Here is a 23,237-nt window from a genome sequence, read left to right as displayed (position 1 = left end):
TTTTTTTTTATACATATGTACTCTACAGATTACATCCCGAGGATTAGCATTTTCCATTGGTTTGGGGCCCAGAGATCTATGTGCTCTGTCCAGTTCTAGGTGGGAATCCCTTGGTAGGTCCAGAATGGAGTTGAACAGACGTCCCAGGGATGCATCCAAGTCCTGGGGGGCTACGGACTCAGGGATACCCCGTATTCTGATGTTATTACGTCTGCCCCTGTTCTCTAAATCGTCTAACAGATTCGTCAAGTTCTCTATTTGGATAGCTTGTGCCGCTAGAGCCTGTGCCTGTTGGGAAAGCTGTGCAGACATAGAGGCTGAGCATGTCTCAGAGGTTGTCATGCGTACATTTAACTGCTGCATTTCTCCTCTCATGGACTTGTTCTCTGCTTTGTAGGAAGCCTCCATTCTGGTGATGTAATCCTCCATTTCTTCTCTAGTTGGGATCGCTCTGATACGGGCTTTAAGATCATCCCAGACACATATCTCCGATCTTCTCTCTCCAGTGTCTCCATCTCCTGGACTGTATGGAGGAGACCTGAATGCGACTGGTATCTTTCCTCTTTCAGGGGATGAAGGGGTTTCGCTTATACAGGAATCTCCCAGTGTGTCCAAGGCATTTACAGGGGGTCCCCTTTCCATCTGTTTAGGCTGGGCACTATAAGGAGCTGAGATTACAGGGGCCTCCAATGAACTGTGTACAGCAATAACAAATGGATCGTCACTAAGGTTCCCGACCCTTAACTGCTCTGTGCTGAGCAATGCCTCCCTGTAATTCTCTAGTGTCTCCTGCGCAGAGGGCACCCCATGGGGGATGTTATTAAAGTCCTGCTGCTGATTCCCCTTGTGTATCTGAAGGGCTGGCCGCATCATCATCAGGGACTTCCCCAGAGCCTTACCCCCATCCTGGCCTTCAGCATCCTGCTCTGCACGCTGCTCCGATTCCTCTCGGTCCCTCGGGCGGTGAGTCCCCAGCGCTGCAGCCGCCGCCATTATGTGAGTGGAGGGGGTTCCCCTGTGCTGCGCCTCCTCGCCGCGTCCGGGCCCCTCACCGCCGCTGCTCTGCTTTCCCATCACCGCCGCCGTCTGGAGGGCCCTGGGTGGCTGGGGCTGTGTGGTAGTGCCACTTTCCTCCATGTTGCCGGGTGGCGTGGATGTCTCCCGGAGTGCTGCGGCCGCCATTTTAGGTGAGGAAGACACTCGGCCTGGTCCGGTGGAGCTCCTTAGGAATCTTGTAATGCGCGCAGGGGCCGGTGTCCGGTGTTCTATTTTGGGCCTGCCGCTATTACTCCTTCTCTTAGCCGGCATTGGCTGATGTAGAGCCGGGTATACGTCTCCTAAACGGGGTCCAGGGCCTGTCCGAGCACGGGAGCAAGGGAGATCAGCGTCCTCACTCCTCCATTGCCAGGCCACGCCCCCGCCCAATGCAGTTTTTAAGTCTAATCTATTGACTGGAAGGGTTCAAAAACGAAAACGCAAAAAGAATTGACAGCTGCATCTTCAAAAACGCAGCCAACAAAAGATGCCCAGTGTGGACAGCAAAAGAGAAATCCCATAGACTTTGCTGGGAGCAGGAAATGCTGCATATAGGGGCATCTTTGTGACCTCAAAAATGCTACAAAAGATGTCCTGTGTGAACTTTGTCTTAGTGTCATTATGAAGGCCATCCTATCAATGGCATACATATCCTATGTAATGCATTGTCAGCAGCTGAAGTGTATTATGCGGTTCTGCAGCAGCTGAGGTGTATTATGCGGTTCTGCAGCAGCTGAGGTGTATTATGAGATTTTGCAGCAGCTGAGGTGTGTATAATGAGGTCCTGCAGCAGCGGAGATGTGTATTATGGGGTTCTGCAGCAGCTGAGGTGTATTATGAGATTCTGCAGCAGCTGAGGTGTGTATGATGAGGTCCTGCAGCAGCTGAGGTGTGTATTATGGGGTTTTGCAGCAGCTGAGGTGTGTATGATGAAGTTCTGTAGAAGCTGAGGTGTGTATTTAGAGGTTCTGCAGCAGCTGAGGTGTGTATGATGAGGTTCTGCAGCAGCTGAGGGTGCATTATGAAGTTCTGCAGAATATTACATTATTCGGCGTGGATTTATCTTACCAATTTTCCAACAAAATTATTTGCAGCATTGCCAAATGGGGTGAGCCCAGTCTGGTTAATAAAGGGATTACAGTATATATGCCATAGTTCTTCCATACACCGTGCCCCTCCCTCATGGTGTGTATGTGGTGCTGCACCTCAGTCTGTTCAGGTCAGTGGAGCTGAGAGGCAGTGACACATACACAGCACCCCCCATCATCATGGCCCCATGGTGTGTATGTGGTGCTGCACCTCAGTCTGTTCAGGTCATTTTAATAAAAAGAGAGCTCCGGCACACTACCTCAATGTAGTCAGACACAAAAAGGTTTCTTTTTTATATATTGTTTTATTTTTGAAAAAAAGGGGATTCATGCAAAATGATGTCCAAAATTTAACGTTTCAACCATATTATGGTCTTCATCAAAAGGACCATCGGTGGTAATTAGGCAAGGTGAGCTGTTACTAGGCGATGCGCTGCGGCGAGTACCAAGGAAAGGTTACTCAAGAGTATAATTGACCATACAATCTTAGAGCTATGGATCATAAGTTATATGTAAGACCGCCACATTGGTTCAGCTCAGTCATATTCTATACTCAGGTATAGCCACCATTTTATATATACTTGCTCTGTTAATGGGTATAATTATGTAGTAGAGGGGGGCAATATTTTGCTCCGGTATCCTATACAGTATAGCAGAGTAATGTCCGTATCCAGGTTAAACTCGTGCCTGTATATTATAGTGTTGCATTTAGTATGTCCTCTAAGTGTTATTCACTGCCTTATATAGGGATACTTGCTGCTGTGTGTACTCACGGGTAAAGGGTTTCTGTTCAGGTTCCTAAGTAGTTAATGGATATCACCTAAAGGGTACCTGTTACGGGGGGCTGTCTGATAATAACTTAAAGGAGTATCAGACAGTCAGGGTCCACCGTGCAAAGACTCTGCTGCAGACTATGGCAGAGTGCAATACCTCTGTTAACTCACAGAAGGATATAATAAATAAAGCAATTCCTCCCTTACTTGGAGGGTGTGTGGAATGATCTCTGTTAATAATCACAGAGACAAAGGCAATGTGTGTGAAATGGCACCTACCTAGGTCCGCTCTTCTAGTGGTGCAAAAGAGACGAACAGCAGCGTAAGCCGCACAAAGCTCCTACCTGCGTTCGCTCCACTAGTGTGCGAGGACACGAACCACTAGATATGGCACCTGCCTAGGTCCGCTCTTCTAGTGGTGCAAAAGAGACGAACAGCAGCGTAAGCCGCACAAAGCTCCTACCTCTGTTCGCTCCCCTAGTGTGCGAGGATACGAACAACTGCCAGACGCAGTATAAGGAACGTTACCCTAGCGGCAACGTCCACCTACGAGTCGAATCACAAGGCCCAGCCAGACCATGTGCCTCAGGCACCTGCCTATGTCCGCTCCCCTAAGAGGTAAGGATACGGACAGCAGCCGAAGCTGTAAGGTATAAGAACGCTACCCTGCCGGTAGCGCTAACCTAGCATAGACAGAGGAATGCCTAGAGGAACGTGCACAGGGCGTCTACCCTCATGCATGAACCAAGAGGACTGAGCGCCATGCGGCGTGTGTCAGGGTCCTATATAGACTCTGTGCCTCATCCAAGATGGAGGACACCAGAGCCAATCCGCTGCCAGAACGACAAGAGTGACATCATGCTGGCCTATCACCGAGCAAGGCGTCACAAGCACATGACCAGCGACCAATCGGCATAGAAGGTGTCAGAGACATGTGACCTCGTGTCAGCGATGATGTCACCCGCACATGTGCAATGGCTCCAAGATAGGACTTAGTCTCCAGCGCTCGCACATGTGCAGTAGCAAGAAATCTGGACTTAGTCTCCAGCGCTCGCACATGTGCAGTAGCAAGAAATCTGGACTTAGTCTCCAGCGCTCGCACATGTGCAGTAGCAAGAAATCTGGACATAGTCTCCAGTGCTCGCAGCAACCGTAACAGTACCTCCCCCTCAAGGGCCCCCCTCCCGGCGACGCAGGTAATCGGCAACTAAGTCGGGAGCATGGACAGCCTCCTCAGGCTCCCAAGAGCGATGTTCCGGGCCGTAGCCCTCCCAATCTATCAAGAAGAACCTGCGCCCTCTAACCATCTTAGAACCAACTATGGCTCGTACCTCATAGCTAGAGCGAGAAGAATCAGAAGCAGGAGAGTGCACTTCACGAGCGTGAGGTAAAATTGCCGGCTTTAGCAGTGAAACATGGAATTTGTCATGGATCCTAAGATGGACGGGTAACTTCAATTGGTAGACTACAGGATTTACCTGTCGAAGAACCTCATAAGGACCCAGGAAGCGAGGAGCAAATTTGACAGAGCTCACTCTAAGTTTCATGTTTTTTGCAGAGAGCCACACAAAGTCCCCTGGAGAAAAGACAGGAGCCGGGCGACGAAACCGATCGGACACCGTCTTCATACGGTCCTTAGCTGCTTGGATTGACTCTTGAGTCCGATCCCAAACCTCTCTGGCATTAGTTGCCCAGTCGGCCACAAGAGGAGGAGGTGCAGCAGCGGGAAATGGTACCGGTACCCTAGGGTGTTGCCCATTATTGAGTACGAACGGTGTCTGCCCAGTGGCCTCAGCCAGCGAATTGTTAAGGGCAAATTCTGCCCAGGGTAGGAGGGAGGATCAGTTATCGTGGTTCTCAGCAACAAAGTGTCGAAGGTATATAATCATGGATTGATTGGTACGCTCAACCAAACCATTGGTCTCCGGATGGTATGTCGAAGATAGATTCAACTCAATTTGCAGAAGGCTACAAAGATCTCGCCAGAAACGGGAAGCAAATTGCGGGCCTCTATCACAAATGATACGATCTGGCATCCCGTGAAGCCTAAAGACATGCTTGAGGAATAGTTTGGCTAGTACCCTGGAAGATGGGATTCTCGATAACGGTACGAGATGAACCATCCGGGAGAAATGGTCCGTAATGACCCACACAAATCTATGTCCCTGTGAACATGGAAGATCACCCACAAAGTCCATGCCTACCACCTCCCATGGTCTATCTGGCACTGGTAAAGGATGCAAGAGCCCAGCCGGTCTCTGCCGTAATGGACGGTTGCGAGCACACGAGTAGCAAGAACCGACATATCTCTTGACGTGGCTGGCTAAGTGTGGCCACCAATACCACCTCTCCAGTAACTCTCGTGTCCGCCTAATACCAAAATGCCCACCCACCTTTGAGGTGTGGGCCCATGACAGTATATCATTCTGTCGATCAGGCGGAACAAAGGTCTTGCCCGGTGGGATTTGGTCTAACGTCACAGGGGAGAGCGTATGAAAAACCCTGGAGGGAAGGATAAGACGAGGTTCGTCAATCTCTTCCTGGGTAGAAAGCATAGAGCGAGACAGGGCGTCTGCCTTGTTATTCTTACTCCCAGACAGATAGTTGATGGAGAAGTGAAAGCGGGAGAAAAACAAGGACCAGCGGGCTTGGCGAGGATTCAGACGCTGAGCGGTTTGTAAGTACGTCAGATTCTTATGGTCTGTATAGACCTGGAAAGGATGTTTCGCTCCTTCCAGCAAGTGACGCCACTCCTCCAAGGCTAATCTCAAGGCGAGCAGTTCCCTATCCCCAATGGTATAGTTTCTCTCTGCCGGTGAAAAGGTTTTAGCAAAGAAGAAACACGGCCTTTTTCTACCTGCACTGTTCTTTTGATACAAGACCGCACCAGCACCCACTGAAGAGGCATCAACCTCTAAGAGGAAGGGCTTACTCTCATCGGGTCTTTGAAGAACGGGGGCAGTTGAAAAGTGTCTTTTTACTGCATCAAAAGTCTGAGATGTCTCAGTAGACCAGGCTTTGGGATTAGCACCTTTCTTAGTCAAGGCCACCAAAGGGGCCACCAAAGTAGAAAAATGGGGTATGAACTGCCTGTAATAATTTATGAATCCTAAGAAGCGTTGCACCGCCTTCAAGGAATGAGGTTCGGACCATTGCAGGACAGCAGAGAGCTTTGCAGGATCCATAGCCAGGCCCTCTTGTGAGATAATGTAACCCAAAAAAGGCAATGAGGACTGCTCGAATACACATTTCTCGAGTTTAGCAAACAATGAGTGCTCCCTTAAACGGGAAAGGACACGAACGACATCCTGACGATGAGTCTCCAGATCAGGAGAAAAAATCAGGATGTCGTCCAGATACACCACTACTGAGGATAACAGTAAATCCCTGAACACATCATTTACGAAGTCCTGAAATACTGCGGGTGCATTACATAACCCAAAAGGCATGACGAGGTATTCATAGTGACCGTCTCGGGTGTTAAAAGCGGTCTTCCATTCGTCACCCTTTCGAATTCGTACCAAGTTATACGCACCCCGCAGATCCAACTTCGTAAAAACTTGAGCTCCTCTCAGTCTGTCAAAGAGCTCCGAAATTAAAGGTAATGGGTATTTGTTCTTTATTGTGATTGCGTTGAGACCCCTGTAATCTATGCAGGGACGCAAATCACCCTCTTTCTTCCGAACAAAGAAAAACCCAGCTCCCGCGGGAGAGACAGACTTACGAATGAACCCCTTCTCTAAACTCTCTCTTATATAGGTCGACATGGCCTCCGACTCAGGTATCGACAGGGGGTAAACCCTGCCTTTAGGTGGAACCGAACCTGGGATAAGGTCTATGGCACAGTCATACGGCCTATGGGGTGGAAGAACCTCAGCACCCTGTTTGGAGAACACGTCAGCGAAATCCAGATAGGGTGTAGGTATGGGAGAGAGATCAGTAGATGCAACCGCAATGACCTTAGGTGGTAAGGGAAGACATCGGGACTGACATTTCGAACCCCAACTAATAATGCTGTCAGACTCCCAGTCAATGTGAGGAGCATGAGTCCGAAGCCAGGGAAGACCCAGAAGGACGTCGTCTATACCCTCAGGCAAAACAAGAAAAGAAATCTCCTCTATGTGACCCTGAGACAGGGAAAGGCGCAAGGGAACTGTCCTCAATGTAATGGAGTCAGACAACATAGTTCCATTAACAACACGGACAGGAATAGGCGCCTCTAACATGATAGAGGGAATATTGTGTCCCTTTACAAATCCTGAGGACACAAAAGTCCCGTCAGCTCCGGAATCCACAAAAGCCATAATAGGCCATGTATTCTCAGATAACGAGAGCTGACCTGGGATACAACACTTAGAGGGTGCAGAAGACGTCTCTAGTAACCCCCCTCTAATGGTTACTAGGCCAGGGAGTTTCCCTGACGACTAGGACACTTGTTGGCATAGTGCCCAGCCTGACGACATACGTAACATATAGGAGGACCAGACTTGCGTAGTCTGGAGGACGTATGACCTAACTCCATAGGAGTGGGAGATGTTTCAGATGCTGAGGAAGATGGTAGTGGACCCTCAACAACTGGAATAGCCCGAGGCTTAGGGCGTGAGGAAGAGACCTCGAGTCTACGTTCCTTATGGCGTACATCGATCCTCGTTGCTACTGTGATCAAGTCCTCCAGAGAAGCAGGGACCTCACGAGTAGCAAGAGCATCCTTGACATAGCCTGCCAACCCTCTCCAGAAGATAGGAATCAACACCTTCTCTGGCCAATCTAGTTCTGCCACCAGAGTTCTAAAAGCAATGGCATAAGAACTAGTGGATAACGAACCCTGAGATAGATCTAACAGTCTCAGGGCCGCATCATGGGTAACCTGCGGACCCATGAATACCACCTTAAGAGCATCAAGAAAGTCTTGATGTCTCAGAATAACCACATCAGAGCGCTCCCATAGGGGAGTCGCCCATTCTAAGGCTTTGTCCTGAAGTAAGGAGATGATAAAGCCTACTCTGGACCTCTCCGTAGAGAAGCGAGAAGAGTTGACCTCTAGGTGTATCTGACACTGACTAATGAAACCACGACATGATCTGGCATTGCCAGAATATCTGTTTCGCAGAGCAAGTCGAGGATCATGTGCAGATGTCACCATGGTCTGAGGTTTATCCTCTATACTCTTGAGCCGTGACTCAAGTACTTGTATGTAATGGTGTAACTGCTGATATTCTGCCATAACTGCCAGACCCTTGGCTCAGTCCTAATGTTACGGGGGGCTGTCTGATAATAACTTAAAGGAGTATCAGACAGTCAGGGTCCACCGTGCAAAGACTCTGCTGCAGACTATGGCAGAGTGCAATACCTCTGTTAACTCACAGAAGGATATAATAAATAAAGCAATTCCTCCCTTACTTGGAGGGTGTGTGGAATGATCTCTGTTAATAATCACAGAGACAAAGGCAATGTGTGTGAAATGGCACCTACCTAGGTCCGCTCTTCTAGTGGTGCAAAAGAGACGAACAGCAGCGTAAGCCGCACAAAGCTCCTACCTGCGTTCGCTCCACTAGTGTGCGAGGACACGAACCACTAGATATGGCACCTGCCTAGGTCCGCTCTTCTAGTGGTGCAAAAGAGACGAACAGCAGCGTAAACCGCACAAAGCTCCTACCTCTGTTCGCTCCCCTAGTGTGCGAGGATACGAACAACTGCCAGACGCAGTATAAGGAACGTTACCCTAGCGGCAACGTCCACCTACGAGTCGAATCACAAGGCCCAGCCAGACCATGTGCCTCAGGCACCTGCCTATGTCCGCTCCCCTAAGAGGTAAGGATACGGACAGCAGCCGAAGCTGTAAGGTATAAGAACGCTACCCTGCCGGTAGCGCTAACCTAGCATAGACAGAGAAATGCCTAGAGGAACGTGCACAGGGCGTCTACCCTCATGCATGAACCAAGAGGACTGAGCGCCATGCGGCGTGTGTCAGGGTCCTATATAGACTCTGTGCCTCATCCAAGATGGAGGACACCAGAGCCAATCCGCTGCCAGAACGACAAGAGTGACATCATGCTGGCCTATCACCGAGCAAGGCGTCACAAGCACATGACCAGCGACCAATCGGCATAGAAGGTGTCAGAGACATGTGACCTCGTGTCAGCGATGATGTCACCCGCACATGTGCAATGGCTCCAAGATAGGACTTAGTCTCCAGCGCTCGCACATGTGCAGTAGCAAGAAATCTGGACTTAGTCTCCAGCGCTCGCACATGTGCAGTAGCAAGAAATCTGGACTTAGTCTCCAGCGCTCGCACATGTGCAGTAGCAAGAAATCTGGACATAGTCTCCAGTGCTCGCAGCAACCGTAACAGTACCGGACTATCTGAACTTGTGTGGTATGGCAATAGGACCTGCTCCCTCTGCGTGGATACGGACATTACTCTGCTATACTGTATAGGATACCGGAGCAAAATATTGCCCCCCTCTACTACATAATTAGACCCATTAACAGAGCAAGTATATATAAAATGGTGGCTATACCTGAGTATAGAATATGACTGAGCTGAACCAATGTGGCGGTCTTACATATAACTTATGATCCATAGCTCTAAGATTGTATGGTCAATTATACTCTTGAGTAACCTTTCCTTGGTACTCGCCGCAGCGCATCGCCTAGTAACAGCTCACCTTGCCTAATTACCACAGATGGTCCTTTTGATGAAGACCATAATATGGTTGAAACGTTAAATTTTGGACATCATTATGCATGAATCCCCTTTTTCTCAAAAATAAAACAATATATAAAAAAGAAACCTTTTTGTGTCTGACTACATTGAGGTAGTGTGCCAGAGCTCTCTTTTTATTATTCTACGTTTTTTCTCCTGAGCACCTATATGGTGAAGCAGGGTCCTATCCCCTTATGTTCAGGTCATTTTAGCTGAGAGTCAGTGACACATATAACCTGAGGACTCTTTATTATGTATAAATCAGAGATTTTTTCTAATTTCGTACATTCCCCTTTAACATCTGTATTTTGGACTTTTTGGTTCGGAGTACACGCAGCATCGGCCGCCGGCTCCATGGTGCCTTGTCTGGTATCATCTGGTGCATTTATCCTCAGGATTTGTACAGTAGATGTCGATCCCACCAATGGGACCACGACCTGCGCCACTCTAAGTGTATAGGAATTTTAGGAATTTATAACATCTCTCTATGAAGAGTCGCAGCGCCTCATTCTGCAGATACATGTGCGCCCCATTGGGGGGATCCGTATGTACCATCCATAATGTAATATCCAGGCATACAGCATGTACGAGATGAGAAGGCCCCAAGAAGAATGATTTCAGATGTGGTGGAATTAATGTGGATTGAGAAGCAGATTCTCCAGCACAAATTTGGAGGACTTTATTGTATATTTGAAGAAATCAATTTTCTTAGGATATAAAAAAAATGGCCCCTGGTCCTCATTTGTTTCCTGGAAACTGAGTAAACAATCAGTTGGGGGGGGGGCACCAAAGGGCAGTTTTGCACAGGGCACCATTCAGGCTAAGGCCGGCCCTGAGTGTTATACTCTGCTCCCTGGCACTGCCATAGAGAATGAATAGAGCAGTGACCGTGTCACAAAGTGTTTGGCTCTAAACTCGCCGAGTGTCATGGCGGCATCAGACACAGACTACAGACTCTGACATTCCTCACTATGCTTTCTCTGGTGCTTCTTCTAAATTAAAATGTTTATAGTGCTCTTAGACTCCATGTTTAGGTGATTAATCACAATTCCTTTAATAATGAAAGAGCATTTCTGGCATGATAAGCAGGGAAATGTCTTACAATTTTGCATTTGTAGAAAAACTTGTCTGGATGCCATTAGAAACAACAATTGCTATAAGCAATTTTTTGGCTAAAGACTTTCCTTTCCTAAAATAGTGTCTCGGAGGATCTTTGAAGATGGGCCATACTTGGAATTACATTCAAAGGGAACCTGTTACCAGATTTTCCCCATAATAACTAAAAGCACTACGTTTAAGCCCTCTTAAACATAACTCCAGCAATCTATGCATAAGCCCACCATACCCATACAAATCCATGAAAATGCCTTTTATAATTCTCCCGCCCTCTATAGTAATTGTCCCAGTCCAATCAGATAGGTGTCTCTGGTCTGAGCTCTTCTCCCCCTGCAATCCCCAGCCCTGCTGTCTTGATGGATGTGGATGACAACCCCTACATAATCCACCTATTAGCAAATCTCAAGTCAAATCAAACTAATGGGACAACCATAAGTAGAAACCATCATACATCTTTTTTTTTTAATTTAATTTATTTGTTAATTTAATTTTTACAGCGCTATATAGGCATCATCATCATCTCTTTCCCCATTGAGGCTCACAATCTAAAATTTTTATCAGTATGTCTTTGGAGTGTGGATGGAAACCGGAATATTAATTGTGAGATTTTAAATATTTGGTTTAATCCCTAAAACGCTCTCTGGAATATTGGCCTATTTTATGCCCCCTATTTTACGTAAATACTGTTCAGAAATGCCTTTGTATATGAAGTTGTCAACCAACTTCTCTATATAAGAAGGCTGCTCAGAACTTCAAATAAGTCAGTTCTGAACAAACAGCTCCTTAGGAATCCCTCGGATAGCTTGTGTGGCATGGAGGCTATCACAATGTAACAAGTTATTTTTATTAGTTGGTTTAGAAAATAGTGTTGTATGAAAATGGCAATCATGACCCTTTGTCTCCTAAACATATAGGTGGTGGGAAACCTCAATGCTTTTCTCCAGAGAAGGTGACAAAAAATGTTGATTCACCTCCATAGTGTGAAATAAAAATAAGAATCAAACTGTTTCAAAATGGGATCAATAAAATCTACAACTCAGTGCGCAAGAAATGAAGCACTCACACAGCTTCCTCGATCGAAAAATAAAAAAGTTAAGGGTTTGAGAAAATGATAACACAAACAACAATTTTGCAAAGTTCAGATTTTTTTCCCCCATTAATATAGAAAACATTTTTTTTTATATACCATGTGCAGAATTATTAGGCAAGTTGTATTTTAGAGGATTTTTTTAATTATTGATCAGCAACTATGTCTTCAATCAACCCAAAAGACTTATAAATATCAAAGTTTAATATTTTTGGAAGTTGGAGTGGGGTTTTTTTTAGATTTGGCTATCTTAGGAGGATATCTGTTTGTGCAGGTAACTATTACTGTGCAGAATATTAGGCAACTTAATAAAAAACAAATATATTCCCATGTTACTTGTTTATTTTCACCAGGTAAATCAATATAACTGCACAAAATTTAGAAATAAACATATCTGACATGCAAAAACAAACCCCCCAAAAATTAGTGACCAATATAGCCACCTTTCTTTATGATAACACTCAGCAGCCTACCATCCAAAGATTCTATCAGTTGCTTGATCTGTTTACGATTAACATTGCGTGCAGCAGCCACCACAGCCTCCCAGACACTGTTCCGAGAGGTGTACTGTTTTCCTTCCCTGTAGATCTCAAATTTTATGAGGGACCACAGGTTCTCTATGGGGTTCAGATCAGGTGAAAAAGGGGGCCATGTCATTATTTTTTTCATCTTTTAGACCTTTACTGGCCAGACACGGCGTGGAGTAGTTGGATGCATGTGATGGAGCATTGTCCTGCATGAAAATCATGTTTTTCTTGAACGATACCGACTTCTTCCTGTACCACTGCTTGAAGAAGTTGTCTTCCAGAAACTGGAGGTAGGTCTGAGAGTTGAGCTTCACTCCATTCTCAACCCGAAAAGGTCCCACAAGTTCATCTTTGATGATACCAGCCCATACCAGTACCCCACCTCCACCTTGCTGGTGTCTGAGTCGGAGTTGAGCTCTCTGCCCTTTACTGGTCCAGCCTCTGGCCCATCCATCTGGCCCATCAAGAGTCACTCTCATTTCATCAGTCCATAAAACCTTTGAAAAACCAGTCTTAAGATATTTCTTGGCTCAGTCTTGACGTTTTATCTTATGTTTCTTGTTCAAAGATGGTTGATTTTCAGTCTTCCTTACTTTGGCCATGTCCCTGAGTATGGCACACCTTGTGCTTTTTGATACTCCAGTAACGTTACAGCTCTAAAATATGGCCAAACTGGTTTCAAATGGCATCTTGGCAGCTTCACACTTGATTTTTTTCAATTCATGGGCAGTTATTTTGCGCCTTTTTTGACCAACACGCTTCTTGCGACCCTGTCGGCTATTTTCCATGAAACGCTTGATTGTTTGGTGATCACGCTTCAAAAGTTTGGCAATTTCAAGACTGCTGCATCCCTCTTGAAGACATCTCACAATTTTGGACTTTTCAGAGCCCGTCAAATTTCTTTTCTGACCCATTTTGCCAAAGGAAAGGAAGTTGCCTAATAATTAAGCACACCTTATATAGGGTGCTGATGTCATTACATCACACCCCTCCTCATTTCAGAGATGCACATCACCTGATTTAGTTAATTGGTAGTTGGCTCTCAAGCCTATACAGCTTGGAGTAGGACAACATGTATAAAAATTATTATGTGATCAAAATACTAATTTGCCTAATAATTCAGCACACGGTGTATGTTTGGTATTGCCATAATCATACTGACCTGGAAAATCAGATAGTCAGATCATTTCTACTGCACAATGAATGTTGTGAAACAAAACCCAAAAAACAGTAGGAGAGTTTTTTGGCACCATTTCACTTGGGAATTTTGTCCTCATTTTCAGTACACTATGCAGGAAAATGAATAGTGTCATATAAAACTATACCTCATCCAACAAAAGCACAAGTCCTCATAGGGCCATGTTGAGTAAAAAAGAAAAAAGTTATGGCTCTTGTAAAGGGAGAAAATATGAAAGTGAAAAAAAATGATCATTGCTCGAAGAGGACCTATCATTGTTATAAATGAAATGCCTCCTTTGCAGTGTATATAAGAGCTGTGCATTACCCTCTTAGGAGACATAGGGGTGACCGTCACCAAGTAATGATGAGTTTTCTGTAGGCCTCTGTAGTTTGACTTATTTCTCTATTTAAAAGCATTACCCATTTCTCATAATTGAAATAACACTGAAGATTAAGTTTAGTAATTTTCCTTCAGGATTGTTAGTGAAAAAGATGTTGGTAAATGCATCAAAGGACAAAGACATGCAAGATTTTGTAAAGAACACCAGAGGGATTGCCTTTTACAGTGTTCCCCACCATGGCTCTCGACTGGCAGAATATTCAGTCAATGCAAGACTGCTCCTTTTTCCATCTATAGAAGTTAAAGAGCTTAGCAAAGGTAAGGCAATATATTAGAAATCTGGAACCTTCCAAAATACTTGTCTAATGATACTAATACGATGGTCATATAGTGCATCAGTGAAATATATTACAATGCTGAAACTTTCCATACACTGATACTAAAAACATCAATTTTTCAGGCTCATCACAGTGATTTACTGAACTTTTTGATCATTCCTATTGACAGATTTGTTGGCTTTTTTTTTGGTGTAAGCATTTTTTTCAGTTAAGACCACAAAGTTCCTATAGGCTTTATGTAAGGGCTTTATGATCGCCACTAGAATTGAGCGTACCCAATGAAGTTGGGACCCGTAGAAGCGCATGGTTAGCGTAAAATAGCCTTAGTTCTGGGGGAGCTCGCACCCAGCTCTGCTGCTGCCTTTTTTATACACACCTTTTGTTTATTAATAAATCTTTTGCATGGACCTTGGAGTGGAGACACTTTTTTTTTCTGTGGATTACTTGCTGGACATCTGCCTCCTTTGAAGTGTGCCCCTCTTAGCATGTTTGATGTTTGGATCTTGAGCAGCTTTCCTCTGGCCACCCAACCATGAAAGGTAAAACCTGGTAGTGCAGGATCAATTCTTTACTGAACTTAAATATGGCATAACCACTTGTCAAGCGCACCTGATTTATTAAGTGACGTTCACCTCTTAATGAATCAGGAGCATCTGAATGCAAAATGCCCCCTCATCAAGACTGGAGAGGCCTTAATCTCTTAACTGGCCACTATTTTTGGTATCTCTTAGTCGGACGTGTATAGCTCTCCCTCCCCACCTACCTGCCCTGCACATGTAACCTCCACACCTGAATAAATACGATTTTATACAGCAAGAATCTGGTGAGTGCCATTCTCTTCACAATAGGATTTTTGGTATCTCTGTTTGTTGATAGCTATTGTGATCATTCTCATTAAATCTAGGGGCTGAAAATTTCTGTAATTTAAAGAGAAGCAGTCATCAGGATTTAACACTATAAAGTAAAGCCATGCCCATAATAGCACTGTGATGCTAATTAAACTGATGCCTGCAGTGAAATAATCTGATTTGTGGTTGTTGAATAATCATCCTCTAAAGTTTTCATCTAATAACATCTAATGTGCATTGGGGTGCAACTTGCTGGTAGGATCTTCTTCTGATTCGCCGCCCCTCTGCAGCCTCCTGTCTCTTTTACAGGTCTTTTTGAAATTCCATGCTTCCGCCATCATTGCACTGGGTGGCACATGTGGGTGGCTGGCTGTATGATTCTGTGGCTGGTCTGCACAACAAAATTTCTGCTCAATCACCTCTTCATTACGTCGAAATTCCAATCTGCGCATCCACTGCTTCTGGCACCATTGTATAGAAGACCGTCTGTAGAATCACACTGCCCATGGTATTCAATAAAATGGTGCCAGTGGAAGCGCATGTGCAAATCAAGATTTTGGCTTAAAGAAGAGATCATTAAGCTGAAATCTCAATCTGTGCATGCGCTGGCTCCTGCGCCATTTTATTGAGGACCAGCAGACTGGCTGCAGAATCACACAGAGGACGCACTGAGGATCGTAATGATGGCAGCAGCGCAGAACTTCAAGAAGGAAGAAATTCACTGTATAATCAGTGACCTGTAAAAGAAACAGAGGAGACAGGTGGAGGAGAAGACAACCCTACACCCAAGTCCCGCCCCAATGCACCGAAGACGTCATTAGATGAACTCTTTAGAGGATGCTTATTCAACAGCCTCATATTGAATCCTTTCACCGCAAGTATCAGTTTAATAAGCATCACAGCATCGCTATGGCTTTTTTGAAGTGCTAAATCCTGGTGACAGGTTCTCTTTAAGGCCAGAGTCACACGACTCTATGACTTGTCTGAGAATCGCAATACTCTTACTGGCCAGCGGCTCTCCTGCTCCGAGCGTGTCAGGATGTATTTCTGTGCAGCTATCACACTCGGTTCGGGAGAGCCGCTATCCAGTGTAAGCACTGCGATGCGATCCTCAGATGAGATACAGTATACGGCCGTGTGACCCTGGCCTGTTATCATTGTTTAGAGCTATCAGCATAAGTGTGCAATCACATCTGTGTATATAAAATCGCTGAGATTCTCAGCCAGAAATGTTGGTGAGAATCATGCATTTTTTTCCTCACCTAGCATCTGTATGTCATGCGAGTGCTATGTGAGTGTGCGTGTTTTCTAAATCTGAAACATGTCAGTTTCTCTAACTGTAAATTTACGCTTCATTTGCGGATTTTCCCCAAAGACTTGAATGAGATAAGTAAAATCCACATAGAAAAAACACATGAAATTTGCACTTGACTTTATTGATAAAACAATGAGTTTCCAAAGAAAAGCAGTTTTCTTTAAAACATAACATATCAAAAAGAGACAAAAAAAAATGCAGGTGACAAAACTTAATAATAATGCATGTAAAATATTGCATTCAAAAGTGCAATGGAAAAATGCAAGTAACACTGGTTTCACATCAGCGTTTTCCGTCCGCACTCCCAGATCCGGCACAAGGGCAGTACAGTACAATACAGTTCACTGGCAAGCTCCTGGCACATGCGGTCATGTGACCGGAGCATGTGACAGCATGTGACCAGGGCTTGCAGCACTGTCTGTGAACTGTATTGTACTGTATTGCCCTTATGCCGGATCCGGCAGTGCAGTAGCATACCGCTGATGTGTTTGTTCCGTAACCTAATTTACATAAGGTGCAGAAATGCTGCAGACAATCTGCAACATCAACATCTCACTAAATACTTATTATGGAAACGTAGGCCTTGACTGTTTAATTATACAGCTTGATCATATACAGCTGCTGAATAATACCAGGTTGTACTTCTTGTGCACAAGCTCTCTCATTCTAAAGGCTCATTCAGACGACCGTTCCATCTGTCCTGTTCAGTTCCTGTTTTTCTGCGGACCTACTGACAGGACCATCTTTTCAATGTGTTTTGTGTAGGATCGGATGGCACATGGAAGTACTTACGTGTGCATCCGGTCAGCCTGGTCTGCAGCATGTGTGTGGAGCGTGTGTGCAGAACGTGTGTGCAGAGAGTGTTTGCAGGGCAGGATGTCAATCAATGTGCAAGGAGGATCATGTTTGGTGATCTCACTGTTTGGTGAGGGGTAACTGTAGCATCTGCAGGGAGAATATACCTCATGTTCCCCCTTTAGCCGCTGTGTCAGTAATATTTAAACACTAATTATTACACAGATTACCCCTATATCTGCAGCTACATGATGTTTTAGGAGTTGACAGATTCCCTTTAAAGTCATGCCTTCCCAAAAATAAAGGTCAATGGATGCCACTTTTTCTGTTTTAGTAAATACAACTTTAAGTATGGAGTGTGAGAGAAGATACTAAAAGCTGATATGTTTTGTGGTTTCTGATGAGCTTTGCCAGCGATGTGCTCTTTGTTTGTTTTTATGATCTTGTATTTGGTATGACTTGTATTGTACATTTTTCTCACTGGGGGGCTTTAGTTAAGGGACGGGGAGGTAAAAGGGATTGGCTGTATGTAGGTATATGAAAAATATTGTGAACCTTGCTATATATTGTATTCTGATGATGCCATGATCTGTTAAGACTATTGTGCTGATATTTTTTGCTGAGAGGATTCACAGTATATTCTTAATCTATAACAGGATAGCATACAATAACCAACTGAATATAGCTGAAACATATGCAAGATATTATTTACAGTATATTGACGGTATAATGTAGAAAAGATACATCAAGAACAATGTCTTTTTTTCTGCTATCCAGTTCATGCTTTAAATTCTCCTTTTTTCAGAATGTACTTCCAGGTATACAACTAATTAACTTGTACATTTTCTAAAAGATTCTCCTGCACTGAAAGAGCTAAATGAAGAGTTTCTAGAATTTGCCAAAAACAAGGAATTCAAAGTTGTCAGCTTTGCAGAAACGTTGCCAACACGAATAGGCAGCATGATGAGATTACACGTGGTGCCAGCAGCATCAGCAGGTAAGTATATATACAGACTTGTGTTCTTAATCATTGTTTAAGAAGGTTTTGCTGATATTAAGAAATGTACCTACAATATCTTTTAACAGAGCATTAGTAAAAAAAAACCAAAAAAAAAAAACCCTCCAATATATTCTGTTTTATCTTAACTCAAATAAAACTTTTGCCAGCCAGTTTACAGCAATATAAAGTAGCAGCAGATGTGACTATAGTCTCATGCATGTTCGTTTACCTTACTGCATAACAGCAAATACTCATTAAAACCTTTTGCACGCAAAGCTGTGCGTGTGGATCTGTACATGGGTCACGGAGTACACAAACATGCCATATTACATGTGCTGCTGTTGCCAATATGACTATGCTTCCATAGAAGTATTGCTTCTATAATATGACATACCTACCAAACCCACTCTGTACACCTGTCATGCCCATGACTAAAATACTTCCACAGTTTTTAGCAGGGCTGTGGCGTCAGTAAGCCAAACCTCTAACGCCGACTCCTCAATTTCCCTGACTTCCACTCTACGAATCTGACTCCTTCATACATGGCTCATGTTTTAGGGAAAAATGTACTGTAGTAAAATGGGAACATCAAGCTTTTAATCATTATTACACCGTGTGCAGAATTATTAGGAAAGCTGTAAATTAGAGGATTTTTTTATTATTGATCAACAACTATGTTCTCAATCAACCCAAAAGACTTAGAAAATATCAAAGCTTAATATTTTTGGAAGTTGGAATGGTTTTTTTTTAGATTTGACTATCTGAGGAGGATATCTGTTTGTGCAGGTAACGATTAGTGTACAGAATTATTAGGCAACTTAATAAAAAACAAATATATTCCCATCTCAGTTGTTTATTTTCACCAGGTAAACCAATATAGCTGCACAAAATTTAGAAATAAACATTTCTGACATGCAAAAACAAAACCCCAAAAAATTAGTGACCAATATAGCCACCTTTCTTTATGATGACACTCAGCAGCCACCATCCATAGATTCTGTCAGTTGCTTGATCTGTTTTCGATCAACATTGCGTGCAGCAGCCACCACAGCCTCCCAGACACTGTTCCGAGAGGTGTTCTGTTTTCCCTCCATGTAGATCTTACATTTTTTGAGGGACCACAGGTTCTCTATGGGGTTCAGATCAGGTGAACAAGTGGGCCATGTCATTATTTTTTCATCTTTTAGACCTTTACTGGACAGCCACGCTGTGGAGTAGTTGGATGCATGCAATGGAGCATTGTCCTGCATGAAAGTCATGTTTTTCTTGAACGATACCGACTTCTTGCTGTACCACTGCTTGAAGAAGTTGTCTTCCAGAAACTGGCAGTAGGTCTGAGAGTTGAGGTGTACTCGATCCTCAACCCAAAAAGGTCCCACAAGTTCATCTTTGATGATACCAGCCCATACCAGTACCCCACCTCCACCTTGCTGGCTTATGAGTTGGAGTGGAGCTCTCTGCCCTTTACTAATCCAGTCTCTGGCCCATCCATCTAGCCCAGGGGTCTCAAACTCGGCTGGGTGTATGGGCCGCACAGAGGAAAAAAATAATTTGGGGGGCCGCATTCTTTGCGGGAAAAAGTGACATTTTTATTGGTACCATATATATTTTTTTACACACCTTTGGATCACTCATTTTCAACATTTTTCACTTGTTTATTATAACAAATGTGCACATTCTTTGGTTAAATATAAAAAAAAAAGGGGGATGGTAAAAAAAAAGTCATGCCTTATTTTGTTGTTTTTTTTACATTTTATCCCTTTCTTGTAACTAATAGTGTTACAATTATCACTATATAGAAATTTTGGTCAACATCTTTTAGTAATGTTCCCCATCCTATAGTAATGTGCCCACCTTGTCCTCATCCTATAGTAATGACCCCAGCCTTGTCCATATTCTAATGTCCCCATCCAATAGTATTATGCCCATCCTTGTAATGTCCCCATCTTTTAGTAATGTGCCCACCTTGTCCCCATCCTATAGACATGTGCCCACCTTGTCCCCATCCTATAGACATGTGCCCACCTTGTCCCTATTCTATAGTAAGGTGCCCACCTTGTCCCCATCCTATAGACTTGTGCCCACCTTCTCCCCATCCTATAGACATGTGCCTACCTTGTCCCATCCTATAGACATGTGCCCACCTTGTCCCTATTCTATAGTAAGGTGCCCACCTTGTCCCTATCCTATAGTCATGTGCCCACCTTGTCCCCATCCTATAGACATGTGCCCACCTTGTCCCTATTCTATAGACATGTGCCCACCTTGTCCCTATTCTATAGACATGTGCCCACCTTGTCCCCATCCTATAGACATGTGCCCACCTTGTCCCTATTCTATAGTAATGTGCCCACCTTGTCCCCATTCTATAGACATGTGCCCACCTTGTCCCCATCTTTTAGACATGTGCCCACCTTGTCCCTATTCTATAGACATGTGCCCACCTTGTCCCTATTCTATAGTAATGTGCCCACCTTGTCCCCATCCTATAGACATGTGCCCACCTTGTCCCTATTCTATAGTAATGTGCCCACCTTGTCCCCATCCTATAGACATATGCCCACCTTGTCCCTATTCTATAGTCATGTGCCCACCTTGTTTCCATCCTATAGACATGTGCCCACCTTGTCTCTATCCTATAGACATGTGCCCACCTTGTCCCTATTCTATAGTAAGGTGCCCATCTTGTCCCTATCCTATAGTCATGTGCCCACCTTGTCCCCATCCTATAGACATGTGCCCACCTTGTCCCTATTCTATAGACATGTGCCCACCTTGTCCCTATTCTATAGACATGTGCCCACCTTGTCCCTATTCTATAGACATGTGCCCACCTTGTCCCCATCCTATAGACATGTGCCCACCTTGTCCCCATCCTTTAGACATGTGCCCACCTTGTCCCTATTCTATAGACATGTGCCCACCTTGTCCTTATTCTATAGACATGTGCCTACCTTGTCCCCATCCTATAGACATGTGTCCACCTTGTCCCTATTCTATAGACATGTGCCCACCTTGTCCCCATCCTATAGACATGTGCCCACCTTCTCCCCATCCTATAGACATGTGCCCACCTTGTCCCTATTCTATAGTAATGTGCCCACCTTGTCCCCATCCTATAGACATATGCCCACCTTGTCCCTATTCTATAGTCATGTGCCCACCTTGTCCCTATCCTATAGACATGTGCTCACCTTGTCCCCATCCTATAGACATGTGCCCACCTTGTCTCTATCCTATAGACATGTGCCCACCTTGTCCCTATTCTATAGACATGTGCCCACCTTGTCCCTATTCTATAGTAATGTGCCCACCTTGTCCCTATTCTATAGTAAGGTGCCCACCTTGTTCCCATCCTATAGACATGTGCCCACCTTGTCCCTATTCTATAGTAAGGTGCCCACCTTGTCCCTATTCTATAGTAAGGTGCCCACCTTGTCCCCATCCTATAGACATGTGCCCACCTTGTCCCTATTCTATAGTAATGTGCCCACCTTGTCCCTATTCTATAGTAATGTGCCCACCTTGTCCCTATTCTATAGTAAGGTGCCCACTTTGTCCCCATCCTATAGACATATGCCCACCTTCTCCCCATCCTATAGACATGTGCCCACCTTGTCCCCATCCTATAGACATGTGCCCACCTTGTCCCTATTCTATAGTAATGTGCCCACCTTGTCCCTATTCTATAGTAAGGTGCCCACCTTGTCCCCATCCTATAGACATGTGCCCACCTTCTCCCCATCCTATAGACATGTGCCCACCTTGTCCCCATCCTATAGACATGTGCCCACCTTGTCCCTATTCTATAGTAATGTGCCCACCTTGTCCCTATTCTATAGTAAGGTGCCCACCTTGTCCCCATCCTATAGACATGTGCCCACCTTGTCCCTATTCTATAGTAATGTGCCCACCTTGTCCCTATTCTATAGTAATGTGCCCACCTTGTCCCTATTCTATAGACATATGCCCACCTTGTCCCTATTCTATAGTAAGGTGCCCACCTTGTCCCCATCCTATAGTCATGTGCCCACATTGTCCCCATCCTATAGACATGTGCCCACCTTGTCCCTATTCTATAGTAAGGTGCCCACCTTGTCCCCATCCTATAGACATGTGCCCACCTTGTCCCCATCCTATAGACATGTGCCCACCTTGTCCCTATTCTACAGTAAGGTGCCCACCTTGTCCCCATCCTATAGACATGTGCCCACCTTGTCCCCATCCTATAGTAATGTGCCCACCTTGTCCCTATTCTATAGTAAGGTGCCCACCTTGTCCCCATCCTATAGACATGTACCCACCTTGTCCCTATTCTATAGTAATGTGCCCACCTTGTCCCCATTCTATAGACATGTGCCCACCTTGTTCCTATTCTATAGTAATGTGCCCACCTTGTCCCTATTCTATAGTAAGGTGCCCACCTTGTCCCCATCCTATAGACATGTGCCCACCTTGTCCCTATTCTATAGTAATGTGCCCACCTTCTCCCTATTTTATAGTAATGTGCCCACCTTGTCCCTATTCTATAGACATGTGCCCACCTTGTCCCTATTCTATAGTAAGGTGCCCACCTTGTTCCCATCCTATAGACATGTGCCCACCTTGTCCCCATCCTATAGACATGTGCCCACTTTGTCCCCATCCTATAGACATGTGCCCACCTTGTCCCTTTTCTATAGTCATGTGCCCACCTCCTTGCCCCTATTCTATAGTCATGTGCCCACCTTGTCCCTATTCTATAGTCCTGTGCCCACCTTGTCCCTATTCTATAATCATGTGCCCACCTTGTCCCTATTCTATAGTAAGGTGCCCACCTTGTCCCCATCCTATAGACATGTGCCCACCTTGTCCCTATTCTATAGTCATGTGCCCACCTTGTCTCTATTCTATAGTCATGTGCCCACCTTGTCCCTATTCTATAGCCATGTGCCCACCTTGTCCCTATTCTATAGTCATGTGCCCACCTTGTCCCTATTCTATAGTAATGTCCCCATCCTGTAATAATGGGGGGGGGCAGTGGCGGCGGCGGGTGAAAGGGGGCGCTATAATTTACCGATCGCTCTCGGCTTCCTTCCACCCACAGACGC

General features: G+C 44.9%; 1 protein-coding gene across 1 annotated transcript in view; it reads left to right on the top strand.

Moving 5' to 3' along the window:
• Positions 1-23,237, top strand: part of SERAC1 (serine active site containing 1) — a 211,783-nt gene that overhangs the window by 183,438 nt on the left and 5,108 nt on the right. The window contains exons 15-16 of the mRNA XM_075338188.1: positions 13,987-14,169; positions 18,001-18,144. Coding sequence (XP_075194303.1) covers positions 13,987-14,169; positions 18,001-18,144 — 327 coding nt within the window. The remainder of the gene's footprint in view (positions 1-13,986; positions 14,170-18,000; positions 18,145-23,237) is intronic.

This window comes from Anomaloglossus baeobatrachus, chromosome 3 (assembly GCF_048569485.1).
Source record: "Anomaloglossus baeobatrachus isolate aAnoBae1 chromosome 3, aAnoBae1.hap1, whole genome shotgun sequence".
Classification (NCBI taxonomy): Eukaryota; Metazoa; Chordata; class Amphibia; order Anura; family Aromobatidae; genus Anomaloglossus; species Anomaloglossus baeobatrachus.
The sequence above is the reverse complement of the archived record's forward strand: the minus strand, read 5'-3'. Positions and strand labels throughout refer to the sequence as shown.